We start from the raw sequence: 19,431 nt of genomic DNA, 5'->3' as shown, positions 1-19,431 counted from the left end.
CCAGAATATCCCATAGTTTTAGGTTGCTGAACTCATTTCCAGGCTACATGAGAATGGGGGTGGGAAATACTAAAGGAAATAACTAAGCAAGATGGGACTCGTGTGACTAAACAAACATATCAGTTATGCTATACTCCCTTTTCTGCCACTGTGGAAAAAAACAAAACAAAACAAATSCTAAAGTGTGAGTGGAGAGAAATAAGTATCTTTTCACTTCACTACTAAAGCAGACATGTGAAATAATGTAGACTTCTAACTCCATAAGAATTTCTCTCTCCTGCATTAGGAGCAAATCTGAGCCAAGAGGCTCAGCTGCAGTCACCAGCACTACAGATGAACAGAATCAGGCGAATCCCACCCATCCTGCCTGCTKCATTCCACCACAGTGTATTTTAGATTACTTATTGGCAGTTGGATGTTCCAGCACAAATATAATGTACTTCTAAGCATGGTACTTCTGATTAGGCAGRTAAAGATTTTAAGTTCAGTATAAGTGAAATGACCATGGACTGCACTKCAATGTTATCCTCCCTTGATAACATAAAAAAGCCAGCAGAACCATAACAATTCTTCAGCAGCCACCAGGTACTTTCAAAGCCTCCAGCTTCAGAAGCAAATTGGGCAGAGCCACCAAAGCAGCTGGGCTTTCCCTGGGTGCTTGGGGGGCACCATCCATGCATACCCAGAACATCAGGTCAGCCCTGCTGATTTGTGCCTATAAAGCAGGGGGAACACAAAGGAATCTGGAAGAAATTGTACCAGCTAACCCCAAAGGAAAGCTGGGTCTGCCTCTGGGCTCAGTGCAGATCTGAAACTAAAGTTGTACCTTTTGTAGCCCCTCAAAGCCCAAGCAAGTATCCCCCTCATCCAAGAACAGGCTGGTTGTGGTTTGGTTTTTATCTTTTAATCAATTCTGCCCTTGCTGTGCGAGTTCCCATCTCTGTGATGGAGATCTCTGCAGGGCTCTGCCCATTTTTACTGCCAGCAGAATAGGCCATTGTCACACACTCTACATAGSGACTATATTTGGACAGGTCATAATTGCCCATTTTGAATGTATTATATCACAGTCTCCTCTGATGCCTTTCTCTCCCTGTGGGTAACTCCAGCCCTAGATTTTTCAAAACAACAAGTCTTGGTTCTTTGAAGGACAACTTTTGAGAAATGGGGCCATGGGCAACCAAAACAGAGCGATGGGAACCAAAAGACTGGGTGTTTAAACAAGAATCCTGCTGCTATCCTCTGGGAAGGGCCCTTCACTTCATATATCCCTGTCTTTTCTTGCTCTGTCAAAATCTGAATTGATGAAAAGTAGCTGAGAGTCCTTGCCACCACAGCAGCTTTTCATCACTCTGCAAGTTTCAACCGCATCTAAGGAAATTACTTTTTTTTCTTCCACCTTCAGGCAGTTTGAAGCTTGAMTACGAAAGAAAATGCAGCAAATCTAGCACAGGGAAAGGAAATGCGTATTTTTATGTGTTCGTAGCTTCTAATTAGTTTTGTAATATTTATACAATGCCTAAAGAGCATTTATACAAAGCCTAAAAAGCATTGGCAGATCTCTTTCTGCAAAAATAAATGGACGTATAAATGAAAAATTTCCCATGAAATAAGAAAAAAATGCATTCAAATTGAACAGAGATGTTCCCATTTAGATACCTGGCTGGCTGAAAACTAAGGATTCGTTTAAAATAATAGATTTGCTGGTCACTTGTCGCTCAGGGGCACACTAGCAAACCAACATCTGGGAAAAGCTGCCTTCTGGCAAAGTCAGAGCTTGAGAACGCACACATTTTTCATAGAGTAATTTTCCCTTACAAAAGAAAGAAAGAAACAAACAAAACCTGGCTTTCCCACTGGAAGTCTTGAAAGCAGTACYGTCTGATCAGCTGGTTTTATGATCAATAGCTCTACAGCATAAAATGGTTGCTAATCCAAGTGTCCTTCTTGGAAGAGCAGACTTGGTGTGAAGGTGCACCCAGGAAATTTGTTCACTTGCACACACAATTTTAACGCTCAGTGCTAATGCAAAAATCTCTATTTCCCGCCTAGGTAAGGCTCTGTGTGCCCTGCAGCAGAGCAAGCAGTGTGGTTATGCTGCCATCAAGTGGAGAGCAACCTACACATTGCTGGATTGTAAATATCTGGAGCAGCAAAGATAACGGCATTTCAGGGCTGTACTAAAAATTTTGGAGTTTTTAACACCATACTGAAAAATGTCTGCATTCTCCAGCTGGTAAATTATTCATATGCAAATTATTGAGACAGATTTCACTGTAAACTCTCCCAGGTTCTCTGGCAACCTTCAGTCACCATGAGGGAAAAATCTGTTTATGCACTCCTCAGATATATGACTATGTCCTATTTAAAATCCCRGATTATATCAGATGTGTGGAAGCCCCAGTGGTAAAAAAAGGGATTTAGGGTCCTTTCAAATTGACAGTGAGAATGGAGCTCTAAGGAGTGCCCTTGTGATGGCACAAAAGAGGTTTTTCGTTATCTACAAGCTGATAGAGAACCATTTAAAAATACCTAAAAGCTACTGCTGGAGAGTTAATTYATGGTCCAAAAGTTTAGCTCTAGTGAGTGTGCTCTACTTCAATTTTTGGCTTCTTCACAGCATTTTTTTCTGGCATTCTACAGCAAAGTTTATCAAAGCTTCCGTCTTTACAGCCAATTCCCACTGAGCAAAAAAAATGCAGCTCACTGAAACATGATGGTTCTCTTCTTAGCCTGAAAATCCTGCTCGAATCACTGTTCCCATTTTTCAGAATAGCTTCATGGAAAAAACGAATTTTATACTTCTTGCAATATTTACTTCTCAGATAAGATAAACTAAATAGATTTTAAGTTTTTAAATGAAAGAATCTAATCTTTGCCTCCACTCACAAAGCTATTTTCTGTACATATTAGTGAAATAKGAAGTACATTTTCTAGTGCTTTTTATACCAGTACTCTTACTAAAAAAGGAAAAGTAAAACATTTAAAAGTGGAGTTACAGACAATACTCCCCTCTAGGGGCAGAAACRGAATTTGCAGCATTTCATTCAGCAGCGCATCATTTGTAAATCACATTAGCGAAATAAAACTAATAGGTTCTCCCAAGTGAAAGACAACCAGAATTATTAAGTCGTTCCCCACAGAGAATGCTGCTGCCAGTGAAATCTGTCGAGAGGACATGTTGTGTTCCTATTTTCACACACAGAAGGGCTTTAATGCTGYACGTACACAGAATTCTGCCCATTTATCAGATTTCCCTAGCAACACACATCCCATCAACTTCTGACCTAGACAACGTATCATCCAACACAATATGCAAAGAGTACATTTTTCTTTATAAGCAAACACGTGTGTCATGAAAACGTAAGTCCTGACAAGTGCTAAAGCTGGAAGTTTGCTCCGCTCATCCTACTTGGTATATTTGGAAGTGAAATAGGATGGAAGGTCAGCATCGGCTCGGCTGCTTTCCTCCCCTTCATTCAGGCAGCCAGATGCGAGGTTGCAAAAGCAATTCAGGCATCTCTGTCAATGACAGAGGGTCCAATCCTCCCCGCACGGAATACTCCTACGTACAGTCTGGGAAGCTCGCAATTCCTCCTTGGAAACGAGGAGAATGCAGAGCGAACAGAGGGCTGTCTACACATCCCCAGATCCTGAGAACTGAGTAAGCCTGATGAGAGCTGCAGGAACTGGGGCTCAAGCCTCAGTTGAGACCCAGAACCTTCACAGTGCGCTACCACCGAGACAAGCAGCTCTCCCCCAAAAAAGCGCAGCGCTGTCTGTCTGCTCAAGGAAAGCCATCCTGGGTAACTCTGCTAGCTGTAACCTTTGTCAGGACACTCCAAGGCAGCTGAAGGGGCTGCCTGCTTGTCACAGTCACCTCTGAGCAGGTTGGGATGGGATCCTCAAGCCACCTTGTGGCACGGCATGGCTCATGCTGCTGAAACACCCTTCATGAAAAACTGCTGGTTCTAAAGGAGCACAGCTCCGTGCATGTTACAAAAGTGGGCTCCTGACTCATGTTTAAGCAGAATAGCATAGACACTTCGAAGTTATTRCTTGAAATAGTGGAAAGCAAGCTATTTTAAAAGCTTTGCGCTCTATTTCTCATCACATATGGAGCAGTTAGTGGAAATTCTATTTCCACAGACAATATTCTAACAACAACAAAAAAGTTATGTTGCATGGTTTTTTTAGGTTACAAAAGCATTCTGTTTCTTTCTGTAGTCTACAAAATTGTCAATCCCAATAAATCCAGGGACAAGGGGCTGAGTGGGACAATGAGAATGTCTGTGTCAAATCCATATTTTTMAGCTGCGTGTGCTAAGCCTTTCCTCAGTAGGGTACCTGTGGCACCTCACAGTACTGTGCCATTTTCACCAGAGAGGCACCTCAGCATGGCAACAGAGATTCAGCGATGAGCTCGCCTGGGTCCCACTCACCCAGGTTTCACTCTCAGAGYTGTTGTGGTTTAGCTCCTCACCCCATGAATCAGGGCTTCACAGCTTTTCTTTAACACTGCAAAAAGCAGTGCTTGCACAGAAATCGTGCAATCTGCCACACAAATGTTTTGCTCCAGGCTGAATGTGAGTCTGATCTGGATTTCCCTTACACAAGTAATTTACACAAATAACTGGGAATTGCCACTGCAGCAATCTCTTGAGTGGTAGCTATGTAGTCTGGGCAGCAGTGAGACTGGTTTTAAGGTTGGCGATACTAACTTTTTTGCAAAGTTTCTCTGATACCTATTCAGACTTTTAAGTGTGTCTGGATATCCTCCCATTTTTTTTGGTTTATTATTGAGGTGATCACTAATTTGGGAATAGTAAGAACAGGAATACACAGAGTAGAAGAGAAAATCAGAATTTCCTTTTCTTCTTTTAAACATGATTTCTATCATGTCTAAGTCTTTTTAGTGSTAATGCAGTTACAATTAGAATGGTCTAAATCTGTAAGGACATTCGTAAGGATATCCCCTATTTCCTTTTCTATTCAGAAGAAGGGATTTAAGACTAGGGCCAAAAAAATAAAACATTACTAAAATGCCTGAAATAAAACCTGGGAAGCCCCAGATACCTGTGTACAGAACCATGACCCCGTTGAGCTTCTGGAAGCTTTACCCATTGGGCCTGTGACGAGCTTGGGACTCACCCTCCCAGCATGCAGGACCATGTGGCCCCACAGCAGGACATGGCACTGGCCAAAACTCGACTTCCCACACTTGGCTGGGCACTGCCTGCTGAAAACCCARTCATCTCAGAGCCCCACTTCAGGCTCCTGAGCACTTTGCTGGGTCTCAGGTGCCACTCTGGGCTTGTATATAGAAAGCTATAACAACGCTTTGTTGCTCGGTAGGTTTTTCCTTKTATCTCTTTTTCAAGTTGACCATATGACTATGGTTTTGGAGAAAACCCTGTTGAAGACAGACAGCAGCCTTAATTACTATAAGCTAATTATTTTTAATGAGCAAATTGCCATGCACTGACGTGGGATTTGTCCTGGAAAGAATTTCAGACATCTAAAATCATCAATATTGTATCTTCTGTGTAGGTTATGCAATGATGATGCTTGGCAGAATACTCRAATAAGATGAATACAACTCTGAAGATCTGAGACACCCATTTAATTCTCTGTAATGTAATGTCCCAGCTTTGTTTGCAGGACACTACTTGCTAAAGCAGCTTCACAATGCTGCTAGCTTATGTCATTTATCCCTATGATCATTTGCCTTTTAGMACTATTAGTCAAACTAATAAAAAGAAAATATAACAAAAGTGCCAAAGGTTCGAGATGTACTACCCCAGAAAAGGTCTCAGTTTCTGGTCTTGGATACTGTTCTCCTGCAGTCTGCACTACAGCTGCAAATACAAACAGCGAGAGAGAACAGATCGTCATAAAAAAGCTGAACTGAATCATCAAATCTGTTGAGAATATGCTTTCCATTTAATCAAAAGAAATATTTAAGCACTAGCAGTAGTCAGAAGCTACAAATTAATTGGTACTTGTAGGCAGCAATTATGTTTTCCATTTTTCTTGATATTCACATAAATATATGTGAAAGATTCGTTGTCTGGCTCTACTAGGAGTGGAGAAAGTGATGGTCCCCACAAGTAATTACAGAGTTATCTRGGAATAAGCATCAGAAGAAATCAATCCTGGCTATTACCTCATGGTATATAGCAGAGTGCCATCATCCTCCAGGCGCAGAAGTTTGTTTGGGGTTGTCATGTTGTGAGCGATAGACTTCTTGCCATTGTGGAAAAAAGTGTCAGGGGTCCAAATCTTGCTGGCGAGCAGGTTGTTAAGAGGGAGGCGTTGCATAGGTCCTTTGAATCGCAGCCTTTCATCTTTCCAGCTTTGTCGGAAAAAAACGTCAATGGTGTATTCCTGGCACAAAGAAACACTCAAGGTATTGCAGGATCTGAATAGAAACCATGGTTCCAAAAATGACTTCAGCAAAGTAAACACAACCRAGTTGGCTGCCACATGCTAACTTACCATTTCTGTGTCTGACACAGGACCAAAACTGGTAACATAGATGTCTGTTTTCACCTGAGTTATTCTCTCTGTAATAAACACAGGTTCCACATTAGTAATTGCTTTTAAGTGCAAATACACACTTGTGATGCATTTTTCTATTATTTCCTGAACCACTCAAAAATCCCCAAGAATTTGAAACTAAAAGCATGCTCGAGGAGGCATTTCATCCCAGATCAAATGCAGTTGTTGACCTTTGGGAGTCCAGGCTCTGTTCTTRCAATCAGAAAGAAACCGGCCCTTTATGGCTGCATTTCCTCTGACTGACAGGTTTTGATCATTGAWACACAGAATGGTTTGGGTTGGAAGGCACCTTAAAGGTCATCTCGTTCCAACCCACTGCCATGAGCASGGACACCTTTAAATAGACCAGGCTGCTCTAAGACCCATCCAGCCTGGTCTTGACCCTTCCAGGGATGGGGTATCCACAGCTTCTCWGGGAAACCTGCTCCTTAGCACGCTCAAGGTAAAGAACTTCTTCCTAAACCTGATCTAAATCCACCCAGTTCCAGATAAAGAGTTCCTCCGCATCTTTCTCTAAGTGCCTTTGGGCAATGGAAAGCCTCTACAAGGTCTCCCCAGAGCTTTCTCTTCCCCAGCTGAAGAACCCCAACTCTCTCATTGTGTCTTCACAGGAGAGGTGCTCCAGCYCTCTCATCATCTTGGTAGCCTCCTCTGGACTCACTCCAACAGGTTCATGCCCTTCTTATGCTGGGGGTTTAGAGCTGGACACAGTACTCTGAAAAGCAGAGAGGAAGAATTTCTTCCCTCAGCCTGCTGCCACCCTTCTTTTGAGGCATCCCAGGATGTGATCAGCTTTCTGGGCTGTCACTGCACATTGCCAGCTCAATACCTACCAYAGGATGAGATTCAATGTATCTTGGAAGCACCTACTCCCCTCTGCTGGCTTGGGTGATCTGCCCAATATCAGACATTTATCAGAGATGTCCCAAGTTAGGTGAAATTATTTCCACCCTCAAGTCTCTCTAAGTCCTTCTGGTATATTTTCAAATCCAGGTCYAATTTAATTTAAGGGCAGAAATTTCAGAAGTTCGTTACATAAGATAAAAGCATCRAGCCCTATTTTCAAGCATCTCTGTGTAAAGTGAGAGGAGAAGGAGAGAAAGGGATGAAAGCAATGTGTTGGTCTCACAAGAGGAAAGGGGTGGGGGTAGCCAGATTAAAAAAGGGCCAGGAAGAAACATAACAGATGGTTTACACATGGGTAGAAAATGAGAGAAATCTGGGGGAAAGAGAGCTGAAGGAGGGCTCAACAAGGTTAGGATGGCAACCACTATTCACATGCTACAGTTTTAAAATAGCTGCTGTAGAGGTTATCAAAAAGACATATCAATACAGATTTGCTGCACTTGTCTAAATATGGATGTTTTGGGGACCTGTTTTTAAAAGAGATGTGCATTGCCAACATAATTTTATACAGGTTGACCAGTAAGGCAATCTAGCAGCATAATATCTTAGGAAGTACCAGAAACAAAAACACAAACTGTATCCAATTGCAGAAAAAATGTATCACAGATGCTCTCCTAACCCAACCTCAGATGACCCCAGTGACTGAAAGAACACAACTTTCAGCATTCTTTTCCTTGTGCCCCATTTGCTAGGAGACAARTCTACTTTCTGGACTTAGTTTATCAAACACAAGCTCCTTGTCGTGGCCAGGAGCAGGTACCCACTTGAGAGGGCATCCTGAGGACAGCAATCCTGTCCAGCGGGGGAGCGGCCGAGCCAGCGCGGTTCCTACCTCCCAGCCCTGGGCGCAGTCTGTTGTCGTAGCCGTCCAGCAGACCGTCCAAAATCCTGGTGAATATTGTGATRTTATCATTGGCCTCCTCTTTCACTGATGGTGTTGGCGTTTGTGAAAAGCTATTTTATGCAAACAAAAGGAAACATGTCAAAAGTCACGTTGGATTTAAGGAGCTTTAGTCTCAAGGGAACTTTGTGATGCCAAGGCTCTGTCCTCTCCTGCCGCTCCTGAACAGCAAAGGGAACTGCAGCCATTTATTTCATCATTACTATAAATCTGTAAACAGCTTTCCCTGGTGGAGGACCCAAAGAAGGACCCAAGCCATGGAAGTAAAACCCTGGGGTGCTGTATAGGAGGACACAGCCCTTTGTCCCCTGTGCTACCCTGTCCCACATCAGCCCCACCTCTGCCCCAGGGCTGGCACTGCTCCATCTGCTGAGCAATGCAGTTCACAGCAAAGGCTGTTACTGGCTTTCCCCAGGTTAGCTCTCCATTCTTTGGGAACTACTACAATCAGCTGGCAGGGAAGCTGCATGAGCAGCAGAGGTTTGGCTGGGGATGCACCTTCTGCCTTGAAGGTGCTCTTCAATCTTTAAATGCCAAACAGCTTCTAATTTTCGAAGTTTCTGTAATTTATTACCAGAACAAAGGATGAACTCTAACCTCATTTGAGGATAACAAACTCCCACTACATTCAAAAATCCCACTGGGGTATCACTGGGGTATCTGAAAAACATACTGCTGTACAGAAAACCCAGTTCTTCACTCCTCCTCTCTCTTTTGCATAAATTAGTTCTCCCTTGTAGTATGCAAATAACGGCAATGTGTAGTGGGCCTCATTCCATATCTTTTGGGCCAGACTTGTTTTTATTCTGAACTCTTTTTTATTTCATCATTTTATCCATGGCTGAGACCTAGGAAGCTGCTCACAGTGCAACTAACAACTTGCATTTTTAAATCTGTTTGATTTTCATTTAAAGATGCTTAGGAGAATCCCCTGCTTATTAATGCCTTTGCTTACCTAAAGAATAGACATGGGAGATTATCCATAAGCATGCTTCACCTGCAGCAAGCAATGAGCATCCCTCAAGGCAGCAAGTTTGCTGGCRTTTGGCGATTATTCAAGATCCAGCCTCTGCTGAAATCGCCAGCAAATGCTCCAGCTGTGACAGGGCACATCGCCTCACTAGGAACTGGACCCTGCCTCGTGCTCCCTGCCAGCAGGCAGGAATAGCTTACACTCAGCAACCTGAACTCCATGGGAGATACGCACCCAGAGATTAAAAAAAAAAAAAAAAAAAAAGAATCCATGTTTATTTACTACTAGTCCCCAGGGAAACAAATCAGTAAATAAATAGAGAAACTCAGAGTACCACTCTGACAGCTTGCCTTGCAGAATGCTTGTAACATTGTTAGGTTTGCCTTACCTAACAGAGTAGGATTCATACAAAGAAAGACAAAGGGACCTCAGCCTGGGTTTACCTGCAGAGGTTTCCACGATGAGACTCACTGACACCCCTGTAATGCATCTGGAAGTTTTAGAAACACCAGACCTAGCTCAGAACAAGCTGCTCTCAGCCACATATCCCCTCACAGACATGGGGACACTCAGTCCTGCACTTGTTCCCTTTACAGATTGTATGTTTTGTACAGTTTGTTTGCAAAAGGAAAGGATTGCAAAGCCTCTCAGGACATGGGAGTAAGGCTGGGTGTGGGAGCACAGGTCTGATTCCCTGAAACACCAAAGCCCATGCACATGCCTGGTTGAGGAGGTTTCTTGACCTAAGTGCAGCTGGCACTGCTGCAACCCCCAGCAAGCTCCACACTGCAGAGCTCAAAGCCACCAAGGATCTCCCCTTCGCTGCAGGTGGAGKCACAGCCACAAATATTGCCTATTTTTCATCTCTCCATGGTGATAAGACCAAATGAATTCTGTTTTCTGTGCTGTGACCACAACCTCTAGTGAGCAAYTGAGGCAGACAAGATCACAGACATGTCTGAGTATAATGAAAAACAAGTTAATCCGGCAGATGCAAACTGATTACAGAAACATTGGATATCTTTGCAGTCTGGACCATTCCACAAAAAAAAAAAAAACAACTGTATACTTTTTTGTCAATATTAATTGCAGGGATTTACTGTTTAAAAGTGAATATTCACAAGTAGCAGCCTAACAAATGTAAACGAGAGACAGAACTTATAAGCTTTCTCTACATACAGCAACCACCACCAATGCTTTGATAAAATCCTAGTATAAAACATGAAAATTCAGTACACCTAGAATACTATTTTCGATTTTTCTCATGTATTTTATCTTCTTTTTTCATAAGAAAGAGATATGCATCATGCTGTCTGCCTGCTACAGCGTATCAATGTAGGAACCCATTTTCATTTTCCACTGCATCTGACAAAGGAGCGGAGAGATCAAACTTCATTTCATTCCTTCAAGTTTCCTGAGAAGCTKCGACTAGACAAGGGGAGAGCAATCTAAATTAGTGCCTCATTAAGTAAAAATGTGAGGTTAGCAGTCATCTATTCCCTCTGGCTCGCTGACTGGGCCACTCAATATGCATGTAGCTCAGAAACAGCCTCAGCARGACCAGCCCCACTCTGCTCCGATAATTAAGAGATATGGAGGAGACTTGCAGGGTCATTATGAAAGATCTTGGGAGAAAAGGACAGCAGAGGTAAAATKTAGGTGTTGCAATAGGAGATAGGAACAAGGGGTGTCAAATGTGGAGCTGGGATTATTGCAAAGATGCAGCGCTGGGGGCACAGGACACAAAGCTTCACTASTTTCTCTGCTCTCTAAAAAGCTTGTTATTTTTAGTGCTTATGGCTGAATTCAAAGCCAATTGAACTCTGAGGGAGGATTTCCACTGAACTATTTTTGTGGGGATGATACAAAATATACTTAGTTCTCATAACTGCTCCTCTGAATCTAACAAGAGTAATTGATGCTGCTTCCCTCTATCTCAGCTATGTACCTCTTTGGCAGGAATAGTACACACACCCCATATATCGAAATACTTTTATTTCTCCACAATAAAACCTATTTAATAGAAGAAAAAGATGGAGAAACAACAATGGTAAAGACTAGTAAAGAAGTCTGCACTTCTGCAAAATCGCAATCCAATTTAGATTTGGCAGATCACTTCACCCAAAACAGAAGGCATCTGATTCTGAGTTTCCGTGAAATGTCAGTATTATGTGAAGTTGCATTTGTAGATAGATTGCTGTTTGCTCTTATGTAAGTGTTACTTTTGCTTTCTTAACAGAAAGTTACCATTTAATTTCTGTTACTGAAATTGATGGTGAAGTGCATGTTTGGGAGGTTGACTGAGGTTGTCACGACACAAGATACGTAAACTGTACTTGCAAAGTTACGTGCACAGACTATACAGCTCAATGAATAGAGGGAAAACAGGTGCTACACACCCTAAACTAATTATACCCACACAGTTAAGGATTAGGCTTTGTCAACATATTAGTGGATAAGCATATTATTGCCTCTCTGCAGTGAAAAGTGTTTTTATAGCAGAAATTTTCAGTCATGGATAAAAATAAACCTAGGAAAGARTCTTAGGGAAATGCTAAGAAAATTCAGAGATAATTGCATTTAAAGCTCATTATTGAACATAAACTAAACCAACCAGGAATACTTCTCATCACATTTATTTAATATTGCAATTTCAGGGTAACAGAAAAAATCAGAAGCCACAGAAGGGGCCCATCAGTGTAAAATGTAATAACTCTAAAGATGCTCAGCTACCTCTTCCGATGGGTTCATCATTTACCCCTTTAAACACCATGGTCTTTTTTGCCATCTACTATTCATAGACATGTACTATTCATAGCTTAGTTGTATTAAGAAAAAAATGTATAGTAGATATTTAATGATTTTCCCTAACCTTCTTTAAAAAAAGGAAAAATAACTGAATAACTGAAGAGTATTTTGATATTGAAAGATATATTTCTCTCTCTCTCTGCATAAGTAGTGTTTCCAATAAATTGCTTTAATAGGAYTGCAATTATATCTGAACTTCAGACAAATTAACAGTTTGTGGAAAAGGTAGTGGAGAGCACACTTGCAAACTTTTGGATAAAGCCAGCTGGCCAGACACCAAGGGAAATAGTTTCACTTTTCTAAGCTAGCTTCTTGCCACCCCTTCTGCATGGATTCTTGATATTTAAAAATGCTGGTTTTATGAATCTGTGAACCGAAGACTCAAATCTTTCACTTCAGATTAGAACAGAGGACTAACTAAAACAGTGAAACTTTAATACTACCTTCAGATTCTTATAAAATTCTTATTATAATTCTTATAATTTTTTTAATTCTTATAATTCTTTCATTTAGCAAGAGCAGTGTTTTACTATCTTCCGGAAAGCAGCAGTTTGTGAGCAGTGGAGTGAAAGCTTGTTTCTCATAGGGTGACATCTTACAGTCCTCATTCCCTGGCACCCTAATGCCCCTTTCGGTGTCCTGAAGCCCTTCCAGGGTCAATAAACACCTCCCAGAGCTCTCAGCTGCCCAGGTCACTGACCTGCAGCTGCACTGGGGGGCACTGTGTGCCAGGGCTTCTCCTGCACCAAGGATGTGCTGGATGGCCTGAGGGACACTCGTGCTCCTTGGCCAGCTGGCAGGCCAGAGATRCTGAAGCTGTTCGGCTGCTCAGCAGTGGGATTGATGACTCCTGTAGGCAGGTCTAGATATCAACTTAGTTTTCCAGTTATTAAAATTGTCTAATGGGTTCAAAAAGCTATCTGGAGATATAGAGRCTGAAATGAAGACAGAGGGGAAAAAAAATAAACAGACAAGCATGACTGCATAAAGATACAATAATTCTTACGAAATGAGTGTTTAAAAAAATGGGGAAGAGCTGCCTAGCATTAYAAGTACTCAGAAAGAAATATCACAGCAGAACTAAGTGCTTAGGGCTGCAGAGACTAACTTGAAATAACAGCCCGAAGGAGAGGTATGTTTTGCCTAAATAGCAGGATTATGGTCTTAGCGATAAGGGCTGTGAGCTAGAGAAGAATGTGAAACTACAGACTGAATTCTTCAGAGTGTGTAGAGCAATACTGGGTTGGCTGCACATAATTGGGATCTTCTGTCCTCTGTGCTTCTACTGTTATAAATATTATTAGCAGATGGCAACTATACTGTGGGTACATGACACACAGCTGTGTGTTCATGTACCACCCATATCCTGTGGGTACATGAACAATGTCCATCCCCGTTGGTTTTGGCTCTCAGACAGATTTCTGAAATTGCACGCCCAAAACCCAAATACACCAGGACTGTGCATCACCAGTGTGACCCCATGGATGGCCTGGGGCTCGCAAAGTAAGGGCCAGGACACAGTAAGGCTGGCCAGCTTCGAGCCTGCCATGGGCTACCTCAGCTCAGGCAGACATGCGTGCAAGCAGCCACACATGGCACCGCGGGCCCACAAGGAAGCCATGTTTTATCTCACCTGAAAATACTCTTCATGGCTGTATTTGACTTTTAATTATTCSCTAGCTTTATTGTCAATGTTTACTTTTGAGACAATTGTGAACTACTTTGAAATGTTCAAGTAAAATACCTTAACTTGTTAGAGCATTATACAACTCAAGGCTGAATTTAAGCAAGCTTGAAAAAGCTTTGACTTGTGCTAGACCGTTTCTGCTGAAGTAGATTCATAAAACTGCTAAACCAACAACACAGGGGGAGGGGACTTCACAACCTCTTCTCATTTCATCTATATATTTGAATTTTAATTCAGTGATTTTTCTTTAGATAGCTGCTACCAATTATGTCTACAGTCCTCCTCTACTGCCTACTAATGTGGATAATTCTCGATAGTCATTACACATTTATGTTAAACATTAATCACACTCTTTTGCTRAGATTTCTTAAGTAGCCTAGTAGATTGAGATACATAATTTCTGTTTATTTTACCAGGCATTGTGCATCAAAATCCCCCAAGGTGGCTTTGGCTATGTCAGCAAAAACTGTATTTATGATTTAATATAAATATGGAATGACTACRGAGAACTGTAGAAAAACCTCTGCCTTCATCTATAAAGTCCTACAGTATTTTGGTTTTTAATTTGTGCTCCTTTGACCAATCACTTGTATCTAGCACATTGCAAAACACACTGCAATATAACTGCGCAGCAGAAACACGGATGAAGCTAATAAAGAAGAGCCTAGTAGCAACAGCAAGTGTTATCAGTATTAGATTCCTGCAGTTAATACAGTAGCCTACATGTTAATTATACTACTCTGTCCTAAAGATTCAGTCCCAAAGCACTTAGCAAATTACACTCTGAAACTGCTTCTGCCTCTGAAGCAGAAGCACTGGAGCATCCTGTGTCTTTTGAGCAGGGTCAAAATTCAGCCCTAAGGCACTRTGTGAATGGTGCAGTGAATTGGAGCTGCTTATCTCTGCAGGCCTGGACTAAAATTACTAGATCAGAAATGGGGGGCGAGGGGGGTGGGGGGAATTTATGTGATGATCTCGTTTTAGTGCACAGAAGCTTTTTGACTAACTTGTAGAAAACAAGTATCCCAGTTTCCTCCAACTGTCCTGTTCTGGTCATCTGCCAGGTCACAGGTCCCACTGATTTCTACCTAAGATTTTGATTCAGGCTTTGCTTTGGAAGCAAAAGGGGTTTAAATTCTCTGGGTTTTGGGTTGTTTGGTTTMGTTTTTTGTTTCTTTTTCTTTTGCATCCTTGTCTATCTATTCCTCTGTTAAAGCAGAAAYACAGTTAAAACAAGCAGGTCACACTGAACTATTGTAATGCGTTGCCTTCTGCAGGGATGACAATCAATCAAGAAAGACTAAAGGTTAAAGTCACCAAGATTTTCTCARTGTCGAAATACTCTGTCAAATTACAATAATGTAAACACAACTAATGCAAAGCCAGTCCCACTCCATCTCTGCCCTCCTAAATTCTGTAACAAAGTCCTGGGAGACTTTTGCCTTAGACCATGGTAAAAGCAGGACCAGGTTTTTCCAAGATGAATAAATCAGTGTGCAACTCTTTGCATCCTGTGTAGAGTGCAGTCCTACAACTGTTCATGTAAACCTCCAAGGTCTGAGGCTTCCACCTACCTGCAGGACACGTGCTGGATACCAGGCTAAGCTTTGCTTACAGCCTAGACAGTCATCACTCAAAGTTTGGTCTTTCTCCTCATTCCAATCTGGAACAAATCAGTTTGCTTGAAATCAGAAACTGATTTGCATCTCCATTTTGTATCTTCTTATAGCAAGGAACGGATGGGTGTGCTTGTGAATCAGCATGTTGGGAGGATTCATTTTTTTCTGGTGAAATCATAAATAATTGTTCTCCTCCACAAAGAAGAATCAACCTACGTTTCCCAAGCACTTGCAAAATGCTTTTTCCAGATTCCATTGTAMAGCTCAAATTTGGAAAGTTCTTAAGATCTTTGGTTATAGGAAAAACATATAAATAGATGGTTTCTAACTTTATTTTTCATTTTCAGAGAGCTATAGTCAGAGTATCTCTTTGATACACTTTTCAGAATATCACCGTCAGGAAACAAAAATACGGAAACAGGATTCCTTGCTCTATGCTTCAGGGAAACAATTTCTAAGTGACCCAACAAGTATCAAACTCAGACATCCTTCTACGCAGTCGCTATCTTAGGTCACTCACGAGGAAAGCCAGTAGCAGCTAGAAACACACATCAAGTCCTACTGTTGCATTTTTGGGCTTTTTTTTTTTTTTTTTGCACTACTGCCTATAACCTGCACCCATCAGGTGAGAGGGAAGGCACAAGACCCCCACACCACAGACACAGGGGCAGAGGGCACCACAGCTGTGCTAAACCCAGGTCAGAGCACTCGGCAGCTGTAGGCCTGGTCTGAGCTCCTCCTGCCCCACAAGCCTTTCCACAACAGGGCTGCAGGCATAGAGAACTGACACTAGCGAGCAAATTTGAACAGGAGAGCAAATCACTCCCTTCCCCCTGACACCAGCACGTTGGGATGAAACGCAAAGCCCTCTTGTTTTGTTCAGATGCTCTGTACCACACAGAGCCAACGTTTCTCATTTCCTTAAAAAACCCACAGCAGAAATTCAAATGCAATTGGCAACTCACCCGAAGTGGCTGGCTAAACTCATGGAAACGCAGAAGAGGAAGAAGTTTTTGATCATGATAAAGTCAGAGACCATCCCATTGTCCATTCCAGAGGAGAAGAGGAACGCAGGTGGTTGCTTTGGTGAAGCAGCTGTTCACTTTGTTCTTACACTGCWACAATGCAAAAAATTATTAAATTATTGCACGGACAAAGAGCAGGATAGCAGAGTTCACCTAACACCGCATCTTTCACAATCTGCATTTTTCAYAAACTTATCTAGGCTTATGTAAACATCAGCTGTTTATGTAAAATTGTATATTTTCAAGGACACGTTTTACCTTCTGCTGTCAGCAAACTGCAAAACAGGAAAAATTCCTTGTGGCCCAGCTTTTCCCTATATTGGTCTGTGGTATAAGTAACTRAAGAAATAGCCACCATTTTCCAAATGCCAATTTCAACCCTTTACCTATTTCAACAACTTCCACATGCCTGCAAACCCAGGGCTGTGTGCAGCCTCCGCATCCTTTCCTTCCATCGCAATTTTTTCCCATTAAATACCCGGCTTCCTTTTCCAAAATCCCAGTTGAAATGCCAAGAAACACCTACTGCTTCTTGGAATTCATGCTGCTGATGCACGGCTTAGCAAAAGGAGGGTGGGTTGTTGGGGGGGGGGGGGCGGGGGGGAAGAGGGTAAAAAGTGACCTTCCTCGCAAAGGCACATAAACCTCACGCTAGCACGAAGAACGACAGTAATGTAGCTGCTCCAGCGACTGCTGCTTTTTGGATACCTGCCTCAGCGACCAGATCACCAATTTCAGCATTGTGCACTAACGTTTTCCTCTGTGCCCTATTAAAAACAAACAAAAAAACCAAAACCACAACAAAACCCCCCAGAAGCCAACGAAACAAAAAGCAAACAAAMCACCCCGAACCCAAGAAAAACCCCAAAACAACCCCCAAAAACACACCCAGAGGGGAATTGCCTGGATTTTCCACCTGAACCCTGTGCCCCCGTGCTACATCGCTCAGCAACTTGTTCTCCCACCCCGCCGGCGCCGCAAGGCAAAACGCCCGAAGCAAAAGCCGCCCCCCGAGGCTCCCCCGCCCAGCCCGCGATGCCCCGCACCGTGTCCCGCTCGCTCCGCACCGGGCACTGCGGGGCCGCCGCTCGGTTCCCGCAGCCCCGGCCCGCCCGCACCTGTCCGGCGCTCGCCGCTCACTCGCCGCCGCCGCCCGCGCACTGCGCCCGGGGAGACGCGCACCGCTCCGCTCCGCTCGGCGGAGGGTGGCACCTGCCCGCCCGTGCCTGCTCCTTCCCGCCTTCCCTCCCAGTCCCCGCGGCACCCCGGGATCGCCCCCGCCCCGCCTGCCGGCCGAAGTTTCCCGCGGCCATGTGCGCGGCGCGGGGCGCGGTGATGCCCGCCCGGGGGACTGCGTCCGTGGCTCCCCTCCGCCCTCCGCCCGCCCGGCAGGGCGCTGGAGCCCGGCGCTTACCGGCCGCCGCGGGGGGACGAGGGCGAGGGGGCAGTGTTCGCCCGAAAGTTGCGGAGCGGCAGCAGGAGCGGAGCGGGAGCGGCGGCGCTGCCTCCCGGCCGCTGGCAGGCGCGGCCCCGCCGCAGCGCCGCGCCCGCACCGCCCCCGCGCAGAGCCCGCGGCCGGGAGCGCGGGGCGGTGTGCGGGGCGAGCCCGGCCCTCGGGCACCCCGGCGGGGACCTCCCGGCAAGGGGCCGCTCCCGGACCCGGCGCAGCTCCGGGAGGCTTCAGCGGCTCCCCGAGCTCCCCGCAGGCATCTCCCGCGAACAGCCCCCACCGAGCGCCCCCGGGGGCAGGTCCCGGGCCAGCCCGGCCGGCACCGACCGTCCCCGGGGAGACGGAGCCCTTGCCACAGCCCGGGCGAGCCGGTGTCGTGGGACCGTGGGGCAGGGGCACCCAGCAGGGAGAAGGCTTGCCGGAATATAGGCTCCTTGCACCGCACGTGTATAAGCGAGCATTAGTATACACACACCCCTACACACCCAGATCTGTATCTACACTCCTCTTCCAGTGGACCTGACCTAAACCCTCATAACCCTTAAATGCYGAAGTGGGAGTTTTATATCCACAATATAAACTCTCTTTTTACATCCTCATCATTAGACATCCATAGTTAATACATCAGTATTACAAATTCCAGGATACCTGCAATAACTTCGACATTTCCTTGTGATTATGTATAGTTCTAATCCTAAAAAATGGATGCACTGTTTCACAGCTTCAGTGATAGGGGCATTACACTCGCTACATGTTCAAATCACATATAAAATGTACAGCTTGCAGGTGCATTTTGAACTACGTGAAAGATGAAATGAGTGTTGTATAGTTCCAGTTCGTGGGGATTCCTGGAGATGAATGCAATGTTTTGCAGCGTGCACATGTTGCACGTGATAATATATGATTCCAGTATGTACTGCTGTGACTGTACTTCAAAATAACACTCCAAACTCAGYTGTTAAATTATCAGATCTAATGAGGCAATGCATATCTTTCAGGCAACATTATGGTTCAATGAAGCACTTGCTTTTTTCCTATATCCATATAAAAGCTCTATGAAATTAATTCCTCCACTGAAATCAGTAGTGGTTCTATAGCTCATTGCCACAGAAGGTGCTGCTCTAGATCATGGTCTCACTGTCTAAGTTGAAAAGTGGTCCTTAGGAATTTCGGTTTACATTTTTCCCCACCTAAAAAAAMCAGAAATGTAGCCCCAGGGAGAATTTCCTATGTAAACAATGAATCATTTTCCTAGTATCAATCGAGTAGCATGTTCTGGGGCAGTTCTTTGTAATTTCCCTCTTCAGCATTCCCTTGAGACTCATCAAGGTTCAGACTAGATAATCTTTAAAGGTCCCTTTCAAGCCAAACCAGTCTATGGTTCAATGACTCTATATCTGGTGCTTAGCTGTGTTAGACTTTTACAGCAATGATTTATGATCTTATATGCAGAGCCAATGACATACGTTGTTCCTCGTTGTTCCTTAGTGACTTCAATAAA

General features: G+C 43.8%; 1 protein-coding gene across 1 annotated transcript in view; it reads right to left on the bottom strand.

The window, feature by feature from the left end:
• The window catches only part of GABRA5 (gamma-aminobutyric acid type A receptor subunit alpha5), a 54,831-nt gene extending 37,773 nt beyond the window's left edge, over positions 1 to 17,058 (bottom strand). The window contains exons 1-4 of the mRNA XM_057368089.1: positions 16,421 to 17,058; positions 8,300 to 8,421; positions 6,499 to 6,566; positions 6,167 to 6,387 (exon numbers count right to left, since the gene is read on the bottom strand). Of these exons, the coding sequence (XP_057224072.1) occupies positions 6,167 to 6,387; positions 6,499 to 6,566; positions 8,300 to 8,421; positions 16,421 to 16,506 (497 nt within the window). The 5' untranslated portion in view covers positions 16,507 to 17,058. The remainder of the gene's footprint in view (positions 1 to 6,166; positions 6,388 to 6,498; positions 6,567 to 8,299; positions 8,422 to 16,420) is intronic.
• Positions 17,059 to 19,431: the final 2,373 nt, after the last annotated feature.

The sequence above is a fragment of the Malurus melanocephalus genome, unplaced genomic scaffold (genome assembly GCF_030028575.1).
Source record: "Malurus melanocephalus ecotype Western Australia unplaced genomic scaffold, MMel_1.1 scaffold_88, whole genome shotgun sequence".
NCBI classification, from domain to species: Eukaryota; Metazoa; Chordata; class Aves; order Passeriformes; family Maluridae; genus Malurus; species Malurus melanocephalus.
This window is presented reverse-complemented; position numbering and strand designations above follow the sequence as displayed.